At 39.4% G+C, this 18,199-nt stretch overlaps 2 protein-coding genes across 2 annotated transcripts; both read right to left on the reverse strand.

Moving 5' to 3' along the window:
- Positions 1-1,390: 1,390 nt before the first annotated feature.
- On the reverse strand, positions 1,391-11,533 carry LOC115141488 (neuritin-like). Its single transcript, XM_029680390.2, has 3 exons — positions 10,769-11,533; positions 7,248-7,398; positions 1,391-6,443 (listed from the first exon to the last, which is right to left on the reverse strand). Exons 1-3 carry the CDS (start codon positions 10,881-10,883, stop codon positions 6,218-6,220), a joined length of 492 nt encoding a protein of 163 aa, XP_029536250.1. The 5' UTR covers positions 10,884-11,533; the 3' UTR covers positions 1,391-6,217.
- Positions 11,534-11,622: 89 nt separating this feature from the next.
- LOC115141493 (translocon-associated protein subunit alpha) lies at positions 11,623-15,739 on the reverse strand. The gene is made up of 9 exons (XM_029680404.2): positions 15,608-15,739; positions 14,400-14,521; positions 14,194-14,287; positions 13,914-14,041; positions 13,440-13,574; positions 13,193-13,269; positions 12,978-13,056; positions 12,754-12,847; positions 11,623-12,541 (listed from the first exon to the last, which is right to left on the reverse strand). The coding sequence occupies exons 1-9, from the start codon at positions 15,675-15,677 to the stop codon at positions 12,471-12,473; spliced, it is 870 nt and encodes a 289-aa protein (XP_029536264.1). The 5' UTR covers positions 15,678-15,739; the 3' UTR covers positions 11,623-12,470.
- Between the last annotated feature and the right edge of the window lie 2,460 nt (positions 15,740-18,199).

An 18,199-nucleotide genomic window follows, 5' to 3' on the forward strand; every position in this document is an offset into this window, starting at 1 on the left:
TTTGGGGCTGTTTTTCTGCAAAGGGACCAGGACGACTGATCGAATGAATGAATGGGGCCATGTATCGTGAGATTTTGAGTGAAAACCTCCTTCCATCAGCAAAGGCATTGAAGATGAAACGTGGCTGGGTCTTTCAGCATGACAATTATCCCAAACACACCGCCCGGGCAACGAAGGAGTGGCTTCGTAAGAAGCATTTCAAGGTCCTAGCCAGTCTCCAGATCTCAACCCCATAGAAAATCTTTGGAGGGAGTTGAAAGTGCGTGTTGCCCAGCAACAGCCCCAAAACATCACTGCTCTAGAGGAGATCTGCATGGAGGAATGGGCCAAAATACCAGCAACAGTGTGTGAAAACCTTGTGAAGACTTACAGAAACAGTTTGACCTTTGTCATTGCCAACAAAGGGTATATAACAAAGTATTGAGATAAACTTTTGTTATTGACCAAATACTTATTTTCCACCATAATTTGCAAATAAATTCTTTAAAAATCCTACAATGTGATTTTCTGGATTTTCTTTTCTTCTCATTTTGTCTGTCATAGTTGAAGTGTACCTATGATGAAAATTAAAGGCCTCTCTCATCTTTTTAAGTGGGAGAACTTGCACAATTGGTGGCTGACTAAATACTTTTTTGCCCCACTGTATGTGACCTTAACATATACTCTGAGATTATCTGGGATGGTTTTTCTCTGATTTTAAACCACAAGTCCTGTTTTTTCAGGACTTGCGGTTGAATGAAATCATAATTGCCTGCAGTATAGTAGATGCATTTGTTGAAATTTAGCTCTCGGTGTGGGAATAATCTATTCGACTAGATGATAAGCACTCAGGAAAGTCATGGATCAGCTTATTTTCTTGGACTTTGTAAGGTTTCTCGGTAAGGAAGTGCAATGCTGTAGTTTCCACTTAATGCATCACTGGATCCATGTTAAGATTATTTGTCTTCCATCAATAAGATAGATCTGAATATTCAGTCATTCATTACTTGTCATCAGATTTATATCCACCAGAGCATTACTAGACAGTGCAGGAAGAAGTTACTTACTGCAACATGCAATACAGACCTACTTTTTTATTAAGTGCATTATCATTGGCACAGACGAAGTGATCGTGTGCATTGTAATGTGGGATATTGTGGGTGATAAACTGGACTAGAAATGTCAGCGACGGAGGAGGAGGCAACATAATGAGAGGCTTACACTACCACCACACATAGATGTTAGCCTTCCATGGGGAGTCCTGGGGGCCCTGAGCCCTGCTGCACCCTCGGCCACTCCCCCCACTCCCTCTCTGCATTCTCTGTGGCCAGGTTGGGGAGAACAGATGGTAGCCCACTAACAAGCGGCTGACTGCCAGCTGGGCTGTTCCATACTGGATCCAGTCCTGATTATTAGCACCTTGTCACGAGGACGACTAAAAAAGAAACCATGGTGCAGGGGAGGGACATCATATCAACAATAAGTGTCTCGTGCCTCGAATCTATCCTCTATAACTGTGATGGAGCATATACTGAGTAGGAGCAAGTATCATCTTGATCTAGCAGATCCCTCTGTGGTCATGCAGGTATAAACAGAATAATATGTCATATTTTCAAACTTGATACTTTATTATTTCAAACGCATTACTTTGCAATACAATACTTAATACAATACTTAATGTACTCTGTAGTTTGTATCGCTGAAAAACCACATACATTTTGAATTCTTAGTGTTTCCTGATGTAGGCCTATTTTTCCAGGCAGTAATTCTTTCAATAATCAGTCATACATAATGATATGCTTAGTGTTTATGATATCTCCCTTTAAAAATGTGATATTGTTCATGCTTTCGTTAGCTGCCGATCTCACAGAAAAGGAAAGTAGTTGGTCCCTCAAGTGTTTCCCATACATATTGCTCATGCTTTGTGAATAGCACAACTCTGTTAATTTTTTTTTTAAATAAACAAATGTGGACTCTTGCCACCAGACACACAGATTAGGTGACAGAATGCTACCACAATCAGGAGCACAGACTAGGTGTGGAGGACAACCAGTACAAACATGCTGATAGAGGATATAGGATGTCTCTTGGGAATGTATTTTCAACTGAATATCTAGACACAACCATGCAGAGAGAGATCCATTCATACTATAGGTACTGTTGGGAGGGTACAAAATAAAACAAGAAGACTGTCCTATGTTGGCTGAAGCAGTGTGAATATTTGACTTGCTCTCTCTGGGTCAAATCCTAATTTGAGATACATGGATGTGGATGTAGCTTTAGTTTAGGCGTAAATCATGCATTCTTATCAATGAGAGATTTGCACAAAAATCTTAGTACTAAGGCCCCGATTCCAACCCAAGTTAAGTGTGCGTCAATGGAAGGTAATTACCTTTTTATGCGCTTTTCTCTCTATACATATTATGACCTTGAATTTAAGCTTGAGAATAGCATGATATTCACCTGCTATTCGTTTGAGGTGGAATAAATGAAGGTGTGGTGGAGTTGTGTCTACAGACACATCATATTTTGACCTTGGTTTAATTCCCCTCATAATTCCGTCATTTGAACTTCCAGGGAAACCATGAATAAGGTCAAGCTAGCCTGACAGTTCCAAGTGGAAAAAGCATGTTCTTTCTTTTTTTCTAATTTAAATAACATTCTCCATGCACTGTAATTTATATATTGATAAGAGCTATTAATAAGAGCTAGGTAAATGAGCATTCCGTTTGGAGAATTGTAAATAAACATGGCAGTTGTTTTAGATCATATTTTCTTATGATCCCTGGAGACAAATGTGACACCAGGCATATAGAAGCAAACTGAAAATCCTATCAACATGACATGTATTGCCGCCCCTTTAACACAGTGAAATAGAAAACAAAAATTGCTGTGTCATTATTCAGAATTGTAATTGTGTGCCCTCATAATTTGCATTGATGAAATTTGTAGGCTTCTGTAGGGCTGAACCTGCCAAGTTGATGTATGCTCTTTAGAATGTTTTGATTATATGCCCAGGCTTTTCTCTGTTTTATTTTACAATTTGTATCACGTCAGTAATACCCACATACATTTATTTTTTCATCATTTCATTCCATTCCGTTCACCTTTCTTTCCTCTGTCATGTCCTTGTAAATTGTTCCTGAGGGTTGCTAGCATTAGTGGATTATATTCGGCTAACGTTGTGCAATAAGTTGGGACATGTAGCCTATTTGAGTCATTATGGAACTAAGAACACACGACTGGACTGTTGTCATACAGTTCCATGATTAGTGGGAATTAGAGTAGATTTGTAGGATTATTGTTCAACCTCTATTGTACTCTTTTTTTCCACCTTCCAATATTTGATGGATTGAACTTGAATATGACAGCTTTCAGTTTGACTCGAACCACTGTATTTTTTATTCATCAGTATATTTTGTGTGTAAAGCTTCTCCAAACCATAATTAGTTTTTAATATATATATACTTTCCTACCCCAAAAATGTGCCTAAATAATCTACAAGATCAGAGTATTTTTAAATCTACCAGTTGGTGCTGAAACAGAGACGAATATGCATAGATGGCTTTCTTTCATTAATCCCTATATTCTGACCAAGTTCTCTCTATGTATTCTATTAAGTCTGTCGACTATATTCTAACTATATTTGTCTTTGGACACTGTGTTAAAAACCTCCAAACGAGCTTCAATGCCATACAACACTCCTTCCGTGGCCTCCCAACTGGACTTAAATACTAGTAAAACGAAATGCATGCTCTTCAACCGATCGCTGCCCGTACCGGCCTGCCCGACTAGCATCACTACTCTGTAGGGTTCTGACTTAGAATATGTGGACAACTATACATACCTAGGTGTCTGGCTAGACTGTAAAGTCTCCTTCCAGACTCACATTAAGCATCTCCAATCCAAAGTTAAATCTAGAATCGGCTTCCTATTTCGCAACAAAGCCTCTTTCACTCAAGCTGCCAAACATACCCTAGTAAAACTGACTATCCTACCGATCCTTGACTTCGGCGATGTCATTTACAAAATAGCCTCCAACACTCTACTCAGCAAATTGGATGCAGTCTATCACAGTGCCATCCTTTTTGTCACCAAAGCCACATATACTACCCACCACAGCGACCTGTATGCTCTCGTTGGCTGGTCCTCGCTACATATTTGTCGCCAAACTCACTGGCTCTAGGTCATCTACAAGTCTTTGCTAGGTAAAGCTCCGCCTTATCTCAGCTCACTGGTCACCATAGCAACACCCACCTGTAGCACACGCTCCAGCAGCTATATTCCACTGGTCATCCCCAAAGCCAACACCTCCTTTGACTGCCTTTCCTTACAGTTCTCTGCTGCCAATGACTGGAACGAATTGAAAAAATCACTGAAGTTGGAGACTTATATCTCCCTCACTAACTTTAAGCTTCAGCTGTCAGAGCAGCTTACCAATCGCTGCAGCTGTACATAGCCCATCTTAAATAGCCCATCCAACCAACTACCTACCTCATCCCCATATTTGTTTTTGTTTTTCTGCTCTTTTGCACACCAGTATTTCTACTTGCACATTCTCATCTGCACATATATCACTCCAGTGTAAAATGCTAAATTGTAATTACTTCGCCACTATTGGCCTATTTATTTCCTTGCCTCCTTACTTAATTTGCACACACTGTATACAGATTTTTCTATTGCGTTATTGACTGTACGTTTGTTTATCCCATGTGTAACTCCATGTGTTTTTTTTGTTGCACTGCTTTGCTTTATCTTGGCCAGGTTGCAGTTGTAAATGAGAACTTTTTCTCAACTGGCCTATGGTTAAAATAATGGTGAAATTAAAAAAATTAAGTTACACTGTATTTAAAGGGATGGCTTAAGATAAATGTACTGAAAATACCATTGAATGAAAACTCATCTAGAAAATATGGTGGCCAGCAAGTGGGAGGGTTTTACATTTATTCAGAGTGCGCAAGGTAGCCACACCTGCAGAGCGCATTACGCGACTCAATAAGGTAAGTCTGAATATACTGAGAAGTGTGTAGGATAAGAATAAATTCCTAAATCAGGATTCACCCCTCATTGCCTATTCAGTCAGAGTAGTAACGGAGAAGCTATACAATAACACCACATGTTGCTATAAAACTACAAATTACTTAGATTTTATATTTACTCAGTTTGATGTAATATTACAACTGTTGACAAAATCAAATATTGTAATGCATTGAGACATTAGCCCTAACAATGCAGGGTGGTGCCATAGGATAATCCTATGATTTAAGTCCTATATATTTTAGCTTCTATAATAAAGTGAATATTTGTGGCATTACCTCATCTTTATTTCTACTCAGTATGCTGTGCGTTTTCTGTAAGGGTGAATGTGCTTGGAAGTGAACTGTGTACAATTGTATATAGTTGTGGAGTCAATGATATAAAATGAATTAACAGCCCAAAACTTGGACTTCCATAGAAGACACAGGTTCATAAAACAACGCTGAACATTCTCACATAACCAGGGATAATTTTCAGGTACAATAACTAGTTGGCAAGAGCGAAACTAACTAGACTGTTGTCCTTCATCCACAATTACTAACAATAATTTTTTACAATATGTTTAGTTAAGAGCATTACCTGACTTTAACAGCACCTACTGTCTAACAGGATGACCAAAGAAACGGTTTAACAGAGCAAAAATATAGAAAATACCTTTTTGGTGTCATTATAGCAGCCATGCAACTCCAACCATTTGGGGTTGGTGTGTAGGGGTCAAAAGGTCATTGTTTATAAAGAATTCACCTGATTGTCAACAAAACCGACCAATTGCTTTAAAATTGCTTTTTTTCATAGGCGTATACTGTAGTAGGTCATTTCATTACAATTGCTTGGGTCTTGTGTATGTATGTTTATCCAGACTCCTAGATATTGATGACATTAACATCTAAGGCTCTGATAACATAACCCTATAATTACTTAGTGCCAAAGACATCTATGGTGACATCTATGGTAACCCAGAGCCATAAGTATCCATTAATCTCTCCATAGACATAAATGGCTCTGTGACATCATAGCCTTCTGATTACCCAGTACTATAGATATCAATGGTGTCTCCATAGAGACATGGCTCTGTGTGCTAACCTAATCTTCAATCCATATCCCCTCTCTACTCACTGATCGTCTCGCTACCCACCCCACCTCGGGGAATGTGAGAGCGCATGGTGGTGGAAGCGAGGAGGAGGAGAGAGGCATCCCTCACCTATGTGGGGGGCCAGATGGGCCCTCCCAGGATCAGCAAGCCCAGGAACAGCAGGGGTAGAGGCGAGCGCAGGCTTGGGGCCGAGCTAGGGCTGCACAGGTCGAAGAGGCTGCCCTGGAAGCGGATCTTCCTGGAGTCTTCTCTTAGCGTCTCCCAGATGGAGCCCACCTCCTCCTGACACCCGGACAGTGCCGTCAGGGCACACGTGTGGAACGCCTCCCAGTGGCTAGGGATGAAAGATCAATCAATGAATCAGTCAAATATATTTTATAAAGCCCTTTTTACATCAGCAGTTGGGTCTTCCACAAATCCACTACCTGTTTCATATTTGACATGAAAACAATCTATTGGATTGAAGAATGTCATTGATTTGATTTATCTGGCACTTTAATCGCCTCACATGCCAGGCTTCAAAGCTCACCCGTAACACATATGGCCAAAGGTGTGTTTTACAGGAGTATTTTTGGTTTATTATTGTTTTTTATACTACTGTCCAGTGAAACTGTAACAGTTTTTATTCTAGCGTTTTGCAAGATCAACCCACCTTTATTTGTTAGTCACAGAAATTAGATTAGAAAAAGAGCTGATGCTGCACAGGGAACTTCTTTCACCCGCGGAAGGCAAGGCCTCTGTAAGCTTTAGACGATATTTTTTACTATGTATAGGAATGCACTCAGTAACAATAAAAAAAAAATAGAAGATGGCCTCTGTGTTTTATTACTGCTGCAGCAAAGTCGTACATTCTTCAGTACAGTGGCTCAGTGTTTCAGCACCATTCACTTATGCTATCTTCCTCAGAGGTTGCAGCATCTCTCTCTTCTCTCCACTGTTCTTACGCAAGGTACACACCTTACTGGATTTCAATATTAGATCTTATATGCACAAGCAGAAGGAGACTGCTTAAAAAACACAGACACTGTTTTATACGTTCTGCCTACAGTCGTAAGAGTAATCAGGTCCCATGAGATCCCGGTGCACTGCAAACACAGATGCACACACACACACACATACACACACACACCCCTCTCACCTACACACAGCTTCCACTCCCATCTCGCTGGTCCCATTCTCCTGGTAGTTATCCATGCTCTCCCCCAGCTCCAGAACACAGTCAGAGAAGTCCCTGTAAATATTCTCACACTTCACATCTGCTGCTGAGACTCTTGCCACAGCCAGGGACACTGCAAAACACACACAGAGAGAAAAATACATCCAAATGCATTAAGGAAAGAAAGGCCATTATATTGCCTGTTGTGAAAAAAATAATACTGTATCCATATGGTACATATCCTGCTTGTTCATTTTTACCATAGGTTTTATTGTACAATTCAGGCATTGCTCTTACAGAGGCCAAATATAATTGTATTATGTCATAATAGAATAGCAATAGGCTCTCATCTTTATCTAGATCAGTGGACGCTGGTGAGAGGAGCTGTAGGATGACGGGCTAATTGTAATGGCAGGAATGCATCAGATGGAATGGAGTCAAACATGTGGTTTCCATATGTTTGATGTATTTGATACCATTCCATTAATTCCATTCCAGCCATTACATTGAGCCCGTTCTCTTATAGCTCCTCCCACCGTCCTCCACTGATCCAGACCTTTATCCATCTCCCTGTTTGAAGAGAAGAGTGTCTTCTGAAACAAATGGGAGGATGCCAGAAGTAGGTCACCCTCCTTCTTTGTTGTTCTTGGAGTTAAAATGGAGGAAACAGAGACATAACAGCTCTCAGCATCCCTCCCAGGAAGTTTGGCTAATGTTTTTCTTCCAGTCTTTCAAAATGGCCTTTCAATGTAGTTTTAATGACGAGATTGCATTAGAGATATTTGTCCTCCTGTGATTTAGAGATGCTTCAAAGGGTGGATGATGCCATCAGCAGATATGTCCGTTGCCAATATATATAATCAGCATAGGCTACCTGTGAGAATGGTTCATGTCACAATTCTCTCCCATCTACACCTCCTCCCTCCCACCCCCTTAATGATCATTTAGGCTCAAGGGTCAGGTGTCAGGGATAAGTTGTCCAAGGCCACTGTAATAGCCACTGTCTGTTATATAAGCTTGAATGATTGATTTTAAAGCATAGAAAACATTGAAGTATATCAGGGCATGGGTTATATTGTGATTCTGAGAATAGAGCAACTGCCCCCAGATTTGGTTGCCTGCCTGGATCATTTGCAGTGTCCCACTGCACATTCAATCCAATGCCCCCTCCCCAAATACAGTGGCTTGCAAAAGTATTCACCCCCCTTGGCATTTTTCCTATTTTGTTGCTTTACAAACTGGAAATAAAATAGATTTTTGGGGGGTTTGTATCATGTGATTTACACAACATGCAAAATATTTTTTTTTATTGTGAATCAAACAAGAAATAAGACAAATAACTGAACTTGAGCATGCATAATTATTCACCCCCCCAAAAAGTCAATATTTTGTAGAGCCACCTTTTGCAGCAATTACAGCTGCAAGTCTCTTGGGGTATGTCTTTATAAGCTTGGCACGTCTAGCCACTGGGATTTTTGCCCATTCTTCAAGGCAAAACTGCTCCAGCTCCTTCAAGTTGGATGGGTTCCGCTGGTGTACAGCAATCTTTAAGTCATACCACAGATTCTCAATTGGATTGAGGTCTGGGCTTTGACTAGGCCATTCCAAGACATTTAAACGTTTACCCTTAAACCACTCAAGTGTTGCTTTATCTTTGGTCTCTTTGTTGTCCTCTCTGCCTCTCTCTATTAATGCCCTCATTGCTTGGTCTGTGAGTTTTGGTGGGCTGTCCTCTCTTGGCAGGTTTTTTGTGGTGCCATTTTCTTTCCATTTTTTAATAATGGATTTAACGGTGCTCCGTGGGATGTTCAAAGTTTCAGATGTTTTCTATAATCCAACCTTGATCTGTACTTCTCCACAACTTTGGAGAGCTCCTTGGTCTTCATGGTGATGCTTGCTTGGTGGTGCAACTTGCTTAGTGTTGTTGCAGACTCTGGGGCCTATCAGAACAGGTGTATATATAATGAGATCATGTAACATTTAGATTGCACACAGGTGAACTTTATTTAACTAATTATGTGACTTCTGAATGTAATTGGTTGCACCAGATCTTATTTAGGGGCTTCATAGCAAAGGGGGTGAATACATATGCACACACCACTTTTTCGTTTTTCTATTTTTTTAAACAAGTAATTTTTTACATTTCACTTAACCAATTTGGACTATTTTGTGTATGTCCATTAAATGAAATTAATATAAAAATCTATTTAAATTACAGGTTGTAATCCAACAAAATAGGAATAATGCCAAGGGGGATGAATACTTTTGCAAGGCACTATATAATAATAATAATGATATTTAAAAATATATATTAGCTGTAATACTACTGGCCACCTAGCAATTTTATGACGTTGGCTTTAGCTAGCCTAGATAGGGTCCCAATCTCCCAACCTCATAAACAGCATACCACCACCCTGCAACCCACTGCTGGCTTGCCACTGAAGCTAAGCAGGATTGGTCTTGGATGGGAGACCAGATGCTGCTGGAAGTGGTGTTAGAGGGCCAGTAGAGGGCACTATTTCCTCTGATATATATATATATATAAAAAGATCCCAATGCCCCAGGGCAGTGATTGGGGACATTGCCCTGTGTAGGGTGCTGCCTTCTGGATGGGACATTAAACAGGTGTCCTGACTCTCTGTGGTAACTAAAATATCCAATGGCATTTATTGTAAGAGTAGGGGTTTTAACCCTGGTGTCCTGGCTAAATTCCCAATCTGGCCCTCATACCATCATGGCCAACTAATCATCCCCAGCTTTCAATTGGATCATTCTGCTCCCCTGTAACTATTCTGAGGGTTGTTCCTGTAGATGATAAAACTTACCTGGTAAAATAAGGACAAAAATAAATAGCTGCCATACCTGCTGGCAAGGTTGTTAGACTTCAGAAAAGCAAGCAATTACTGAATACAACTCACATTCCTTTCAATCATTTACCCAGTTTTTACCAGAGAAGCATATTTAGTTTCTTTAAAAAAAATAACCACCAGTCAGGAGGATACAGCTCAAGAGGTAAACTTAAATATGCAGAGACATTTACATATATATTCTTTGTACATAGAATTAAGCATAATGATTAAAAATGTTTCAGGTGTTTGAAAAATGCACAATTCTCCAACTTCAGGATGGGGCCTAGTCCACCCTCCAGCCATACTCAGTACTTTGTGACCCCAAACCAGCACAACATTGCAAGTATATTTCTTGTCAAATATCATTCAAGCACTCCAAAATCTAACTGCACACACCTGAGTGACAATGCATTATTGATAAGCACTTAAAATATGAAAAAGGCTTGGCACTATCAAATAGTAGGTTACAACTCTATTCTCACTCTGTATGCAACATTTAGCCTACACCCTTAATTAATAAAATATTACGTTTCATCCAATATATTATAAAAACAGAGCCAATACAGTGGTGTCGAAAAATAAATAAATTGAATATGACAAATTATTATTCTACAAATAAATATGTATCTAGAACGATTATTGAACCCGTCTTACCTAATGTAATACATGCACAAAATATTAGAATCTTCGCTGACGTAAATCCCGTTCCCATATCAAACTCAGCGGAGGGTGCCTCTCCCCATCTGTGGGATCCAACAAAGTCGCTCATAAATTGAGAAAAAAATCAAAGCGAAGTAAGATGAATCGATCAAGATAAATGACTTATGACGTCATATCTGGTTACCAGGAGGCGATTGACATTTGCAGTATCAGTTGCAGTTTATTCTCGATCCAAAACATGCTAACGGTGACGTTACTTAACCTGCCCCTCGCGTGCGTGCTTCGTCTCAGAGCGCTTCTCTCACCTCATCAACGCTCTTCGCCAGAGATACGTTTAGTGCCATCCCATGTCTCTCATTTGCTGACAAACAAATAGCCCATTGGTACATATGGACACTCTCCTCTCAGTCGGGTCCCTTGTCAATCTGACATCAGTCATCTTTGATTTCTCTGAGAATAATATTGAGCAAAATCAAAAGACCAAATAAAGTGCTTATTTCAGAGCGTCATAAATTGAGGCATGAAATCAAAACAAATGTCTGTCACATGCTCCAAATACAACAGGTGTAGACTTTACCATGAAATGCTTACTTAAGAGCCCTTTTCCAACAATGCAGATTGAAAATGACAATTATACAAAATAAAAAGGAAATAGAAACACAATAAAATATAAAGGATATATACAGTACAAGGAGTACCGGTACTGAGTCAATGTGCTAGGCAATCAGGATAGATAATAAACAGAGTAGCTGCAGTGTGTGGCGTGAATATGTGTGTGTGTGTGTGCATATGTAGTTTGTGTGTTGGAGTGTCAGCGCAGTATGTGTGAAAAAATATATAATTCATAATTCAACCAGTTACATTTATTGTAGTATGGTTTGGGAAAAAATGAAACCGGAATCTGAAAGCAAGTACCTTTTCAAATGCATTTGTATCATTCACATTTAACAATGTAACCTGGTAGCTGATGGCCTTTTCTTTTGAAATTCTCTTCGCTGAGCCTTTCAAAGCATCTTTATGATATTCCAAAGTATGACACTGAAAAACCTGGTCCACATTAAGGAAAACTTTCCCTTGGAGGAACTTGGGAGACCCTTTTGGTCACTATCTCAATTCCTGACCGTGCAGACAGGGAGTCAGCCACTAAGGCACAGAATAAAATAGAACTAAAAGCTCAATATCATAATACTTCAGGAATTTAAGTATTTAAATACATTTGTAAAAGTAAAAAAAAGAAAAAAGATTGATTGAAATACTTGGTGTAGCATTATAGCTTTCTTTGGCAGGTCTAAAACTCCAAGTCTTCCCCATGTCGTTCATGGAGTTGGCATGGTGATTCAATTACTCAGTCTTTAGTCTCATATCAGTCCGTTAGTGTTTCAACCACACAGTGATAAAAAAACAAGTTCCTTTATTAAACTAAATGTGGGCCAAATATGCACAATTATGACCATGTCCAACTAGAGTGGTGTCTAAATGGGACACATTCGTGACACCAGTGTCTTCAGTCCAAGAACCCTTGACATTGAGACATTTGGTGTATGCCTATGTATCAGCGGCGAAAAGCTCTTGGATAACTAACTAGGTCCACCCAGAGGTTGAGCAGAGGTTGATGGTGTTGACGGTTGTGATGTCATGGGCTTTGAACATGGGCCTGGTGGACATTGATATGAAGACGGCCACATCATGGAATGGTTTACTGATCTACTCCCACCGCTCTCTTGGTGCGTTTCCTTGGGGAGGCTTTAGGGGATGCCGATGCCTTGCCTGTAAGAGAGAGCGAGAGAGAAAGAGGGATGGTCAATACAGCCATTTGAGTTGATATTCATCTTTGTACAGACAAGATAAAAACAGAGGAGGCCTTTTCAAGAACACTTCCAAAAAAGTGGTTGTTATAAGCAGAGTTTGAATTTGTCTTCCTGCACTCAGGAAGAAAAGCTATGACAGAGTATTAAAGCTCATGACAAAGCTCAACTTACTCATGATGTTGAGGGTCTCTTGGGGAATCCAGCTTATGTCCACACCGTTCATCCCACCAGTGCCCGTCTCCACCTTCACAGGGAACCTCTTCCTCTGCACAACATAGATGAAAGGTCATCACTTCATTCACCCTGGTGCTCATTTTTAATGTAACATTCAACACCTTATGTAAAGATGTGGAGATATTTTAAACTATGACAATTTAGATTCATGAAACTCGTACCGTCCTAGACTCCAGCACCTGGTACATGCCAAAGACCGCCAAGACAACCAATCCAGTCAGGAAGATATACATGAATATTCTGGAGGAGAAACAAAGGAAAACATGTCATACTATAAAAATGAGTTAAATATTTAAACAAATGTACCTAAAACATAAATTAAAATAACCAAATACTGGCATAAAAATAGAATTGATGTATGCAAAGAAATGCTTACGTCTCTCCATCCAATCCCTCCTCCAGCTCAACGATAGTGACGGTCTGGTTGTAAATGGCCGTCTGGAAACCGTTGCCCTGCAGGACAGTCAAAACACAAGATCAGCGCCTCAGGACATACATTCCAATGAACTTCTGAACCTGGTCAGGGTGATGTCTGAACACCTGGTCAACCACCCATATGAGCTGGGCATACTGAAGATGCAAAACATTACAATAATAAAAACAATCAATAAATCTAGTCTCACCTCACTGTCCTGGTAGTTGAGTAGGATAACCAGGCCGAAGGGACGACCAGCCATAGGCTGAGCAGGGATGAAGGAGTACTCAAAGGAGGCCTGCTTCTGGGGCTGGACCACAGTGCTCAGGGGCAAGGCTGTGAACTAGATACCAAAACAATCTTGTCTACTTTTCTGATCAACAATGGCAGAAAGTTCCCAATACTACATTTTACAGGGCATTCCATGTATATTTGGTAAATACAACACACTGTTTTTGAACTAACTGTCATCTATCATAGGTAATACATATGTTATCAGGTTTGTAAAGGCTTTATAATAAGTTAATATTATAGTAATTGTTAGTTAATAAATTGGAAGTAAACAGATTACAAACCCCATTATAATGTATGAAGTGTTACAGAATCATGTGTGTTTTCATGGGGACTTTCTATTCCTCAGATGAGGCATGCAGGCGTCATGCATCCGAGAGACCAGACTCACGTTCTGGATGTAGAACTGGAAGTCCTGAGGGTAACGGAAGGAGGCCTCCAGGGAATGGACAGTGAAATCCTGGTTTCCCTTGTTGGTGAAACCCACCAGGAACTTCACAATCTCATTGGCTGGGAACTCTGGATAGAGGGCACAAAGATATACAAATTAAACCATTGATGTGAATTAATAATTAAATTCAACACTGTCTTGCATATTAGCCTTTAAATTTACAATGAATGACTGAGTGTAAAATTATATGAAAGTCTTCATCAAGGAAGAGAAGGCCAACCTTCCCCAGTCACAAAGACAATGGTGGTGTCAGCATCAGGGTGAGAGGTTACATCTCCAACTGCAGCATCTTCATCTATGTCATCTTCTGTTTCCTGAGAGATTTAAAAATATCAAATCAAATAGCAATATGTCAAATGACTGTCTGGTTCATTTGGCAGGGACAATAGAAGCCGCTTTCATCCCAGTTCGACCAACGACACATACTGAGCCTGGGACCTGATCTTCTTCCACCAGCACCTCATCCTCTTCCTCCTCCTCCTCCTCCTCATCGACTGTTGAATCCGGGAAAATGTCCTCCGCAGACTCAGAGTCTGCAGATACTCGGCCTGTCCAAACAGAGAAGCCATTAGCAATGTGTGCATTTTAGCACATACACATTGCAGAAATTGCTATAATAACCGATAAGTGTGACTTCAACTCGCCACCTGTTATAAAGGCCAGGTCTCTTAACCTAACTTTACCCCTAGTTTGTCCATCTTCACAAAAAATACACATAGGATACAATGGATCAAATAAATGTAAACTAGTGACACTACTAAATAGATACAAGTGATAATGAAAAGAGATTAATTAGTTAATTGTGCTCGTTCACAAAGAATGTGTAGCCTAAAGGCTAAAACTAGGTCCTGTTATGCTTCATGATTGGTAGGCCTAATTAATCGAAAATGCTGTATAAACTTTGTATAACAAATTGCAAAGTCAATCATTTAGTAGTAGGCCTGCCCTATTGTATCAATTTCAACACTGTAACAGGCAAGATACAACGTAAAAGTAAGCGCCTCACACGAGTGTTACAATGCATCAACACAGTACTAACGCAACGATGATCCTGGGACACGTCACCATAGAGAAAAGGGGAACTCAGTGTAGAGATTACCGTTCTCCTAGCAGCAGTATATTATGCTGGCAGCATGACCGCAGATATTTTACTAAATAAGAGCCCCCCTGCAAAGATATGCTAAACTTTGTGAATATCATTTTTTTAGCGCTCTAGTGCAGAATACTAGTTGTGTATAGAAACAAATATTGCCTACCAGACACATTTTGTCTTGAACAATTTGTCATTTTTGTTTCTCCATTTAAGGTTCTTATTGTCTTTCACCACAAAACTACATCTATGGAAATGTTGCATTTGCATAAGCATGCGATGTCTCAACAAGCCTATATTGAGAAAGCTTCCCAAAGTGTTATGTTCCTGCTATAATTTTATGTTAAATGCATTTGTTTAATTAATCAAATATGGATATTGAGCACGAAGCTTTAAGACAATACAGTCTTCAAACGTTAAATATCACTGAATGAAAAACTGCGTTATGCCACGTCAATGTTAACTTTGTTAACGTTTCATTATTGCAATGAACTCTGGACCGTTGGAGTGACGAATACAAATTCAAAAGGATAAAATGACTTACCGAAGGATATCAGGCCACATGGGAAAGCCACGAGAAAAAGTACAAGTATTTTTGATCCGAAATTGAACATTTTGCTGCGGTCAAGTTCGTAGCTTGCTACATACACACCAGCACTCAGGAAAAGGAAGAAAAGTTAGAGAAGACGTGGGATAAGAGTTTTAAGACACGCCCATACTATGCACGCATAGGTATTGTCAAACTGTTTAGGAGAAATTGATTGACTCAACAACAACAAAACACATGTCATTCTTCCTGCCATCATCGATAATTAAATGAATTTATGTTGGGGGGGGTCTCATTATAGTTAACCATTGTAGATCATTTTAGGCCTACGCTGTCTAAATATTTATAATGTTTTTTTTTGTATCTTTGCAGACACTATAATTTTCTCTTTTTTTTAGCACAGTAGCAAACACATTAGTACATTTCCCAAAACGTACAAACCAAAAATGAGTCCCAATCTTTCAGTCAAAAATAAAGCGGTGCTGCATCCCTTGGTATAAAACTCACACAAAATATTCTCTCTCTTTTGCGCATTACCAAAATGTGGCTCAGCATGAGTTGTTTTCATAGGAAGGATTGTGGTTTTCTGCAGATTGCCCTGCTGATGCACAAAAGAAATGACAAGCTAACATCCTGCAGCAAACTCCCAGAAAGAACCCTAGATGAATCTGCATCACTAAAACCAACACCTTAAAATACAAATGTAATAGTTTAGTACAGAATTACGCTTCAATATAATTACATCTTGGATCAATCTTTTAGAGAGTCACAGGGAGGGATTAAATTATTTATTTGTACTTTTTCTCAAGCGAGTCTGAATTTATCAGGTTTATAAACTCACAATCATGGCAGATAGCTGTAACAGCAGCACTCAAACAACAGGTAAGTCTGATCTATTTTAACTCACAATATTATTTTGATTTTTTTTAACCTTTATTTAACTAGGCAAGACAGTTAAGAACAAATTCTTATTTTCAATGACGGCCTAGAAACAGTGGATATTGTGGTGTCCTTGTTTGAAGTTAGACAATATTTTATTCTCATCAAGAGGTCAAAAAGGTCAAATTTACATGCCATAAAAAAAAAATGCAGCTCAAAACTCTTCAGGTTCAAAGATTGGTGTCAGCGTAATAAAAAAAAAAAAAGTATTACACAGTGTAATCCAAATGAACCCACACACTGTTGTAGGCTCCCAAAAGACATGTGGGAGGATATACAACAGTGTGTTGGTTAATTTAGTTTACTTTGAACTATTTATTCAAATCAGTGTCTTCTGGAGCTATAGACATATTACACATGACAAGCCATCAAATCTTGAAAGAAAGATGAATACCCACACACTATTCCATGCACCTGCCATTTTATTGTGCAAAATCTAGACCCGAAAGTCTTTGTCAGACATGCCATAAAGTCTTGTCAGCCGAATGCTAAGAAAACAACGTATACTAACGGTTATACCCCTGTTCTGTTTCTTGTTGTTGTTCTCCCCATAGTTTTTGGTATTTTCTGCGGGTCTTTTGAGCTGTGGATCCTACTGTCAGTTGTCAGCACAATGTTGGTCTTTTCAGTGTGCTGGAATATTCTTTGCTGTATCGAAACACATTGTACAGGTAAGACTGAAGTCAATGGTTAACACAACCTCTGATTGAAAAGAAAATACTGACAGAGAACACTCTTTTGTTGTTACAGATAAAGGAAATACATTTCTGCCCCGCTTCAGAAGGAGGTGTGTATCTAATTGCAGTTTTTCTCAATTGCCTACAAGAATTTTTTTGATCTGTGCTCAAATCCATTTACAGATCTTCTGATCATATTCTTGGTTTTGTACCTGACTTGCATATCTTAGACCACCTTTTGCAAAACTTTAAATACATATGTCATCAGTGAATACGAAATTCACTGTTATGTGCTTTGTTCACAGAATATTAACACATTTTTGTCAGAAGAGAAATGTGTGCAATTGTATTCTGTTTCCGGCAATCAGTAAACTATTAATCACCCCATCAGTGTCATAGCCATGTACAATAAAGGGAAAGATCTAGGCAATAGGGACAATATCATTTTTATACTTTTTACAAAATTGCAGACATGCAGAGATGTAGAGGGTTACTTTCAGTAACTTTTGCTTAATCTTAAATCATAATCTTCAACAATTTTACATTCCATTATAGATAATTACTTTGGTATATATTGAGGGCTATACATTCATATCAATTGTGTTCCTCCATTGTATTCCCCTTTCCTTATTTCTACTGTGGATTTTGTTTCTGTGCGCCAAAGGAAAGTCTCCAAAACTACGAACAAATCAGCCTATGTATTGGCTACATGGAATTAGATTGTGATGTACCGATGAATGAATCTGGCTAAAGTGTTGGCTGGCTGGCTCACTTACTCACTCACTAGCTCACTCTCATAGCAGGCAGGGGCAAAACATCCAGCCTTTCTGGGGGGTATAAATCTGGCCTGGAAAGACGGGGAGGCCAAATAATCCACGTGTGGGCGCTTGTTCTCCGGTACAATGTTGGCTAGCAGCATGCCTCTTTCCACTGTTTTATGCCTCACTACAGCTGATGTGCATCTAACAGTCGA

The sequence above is a fragment of the Oncorhynchus nerka genome, linkage group LG2, assembly GCF_034236695.1.
Source record: "Oncorhynchus nerka isolate Pitt River linkage group LG2, Oner_Uvic_2.0, whole genome shotgun sequence".
In the NCBI taxonomy this organism is placed as follows: Eukaryota; Metazoa; Chordata; class Actinopteri; order Salmoniformes; family Salmonidae; genus Oncorhynchus; species Oncorhynchus nerka.

What these genes read in the sequence shown, in the direction of transcription:
- LOC115141488 (XM_029680390.2), bottom strand. Translation starts at nt 10,883, where the DNA reads ATGAGCGACTTTGTTGGATCCCACAGATGGGGAGAGGCACCCTCCGCT. An exon ending in TTGTGCATGTATTACATTAG is followed by an intron (nt 7,399 to 10,768) that starts GTAAGACGGGTT and finishes TGTGTTTTGCAG; the next exon opens with TGTCCCTGGCTGTGGCAAGA. An exon ending in GGAGTGGAAGCTGTGTGTAG is followed by an intron (nt 6,444 to 7,247) that starts GTGAGAGGGGTG and finishes TTTCATCCCTAG; the next exon opens with CCACTGGGAGGCGTTCCACA.
- LOC115141493 (XM_029680404.2), bottom strand. Translation starts at nt 15,677, where the DNA reads ATGTTCAATTTCGGATCAAAAATACTTGTACTTTTTCTCGTGGCTTTC. An exon ending in ATGTGGCCTGATATCCTTCG is followed by an intron (nt 14,522 to 15,607) that starts GTAAGTCATTTT and finishes CTGTTTGGACAG; the next exon opens with GCCGAGTATCTGCAGACTCT. An exon ending in TCAACTACCAGGACAGTGAG is followed by an intron (nt 13,270 to 13,439) that starts GTGAGACTAGAT and finishes ACTGTCCTGCAG; the next exon opens with GGCAACGGTTTCCAGACGGC.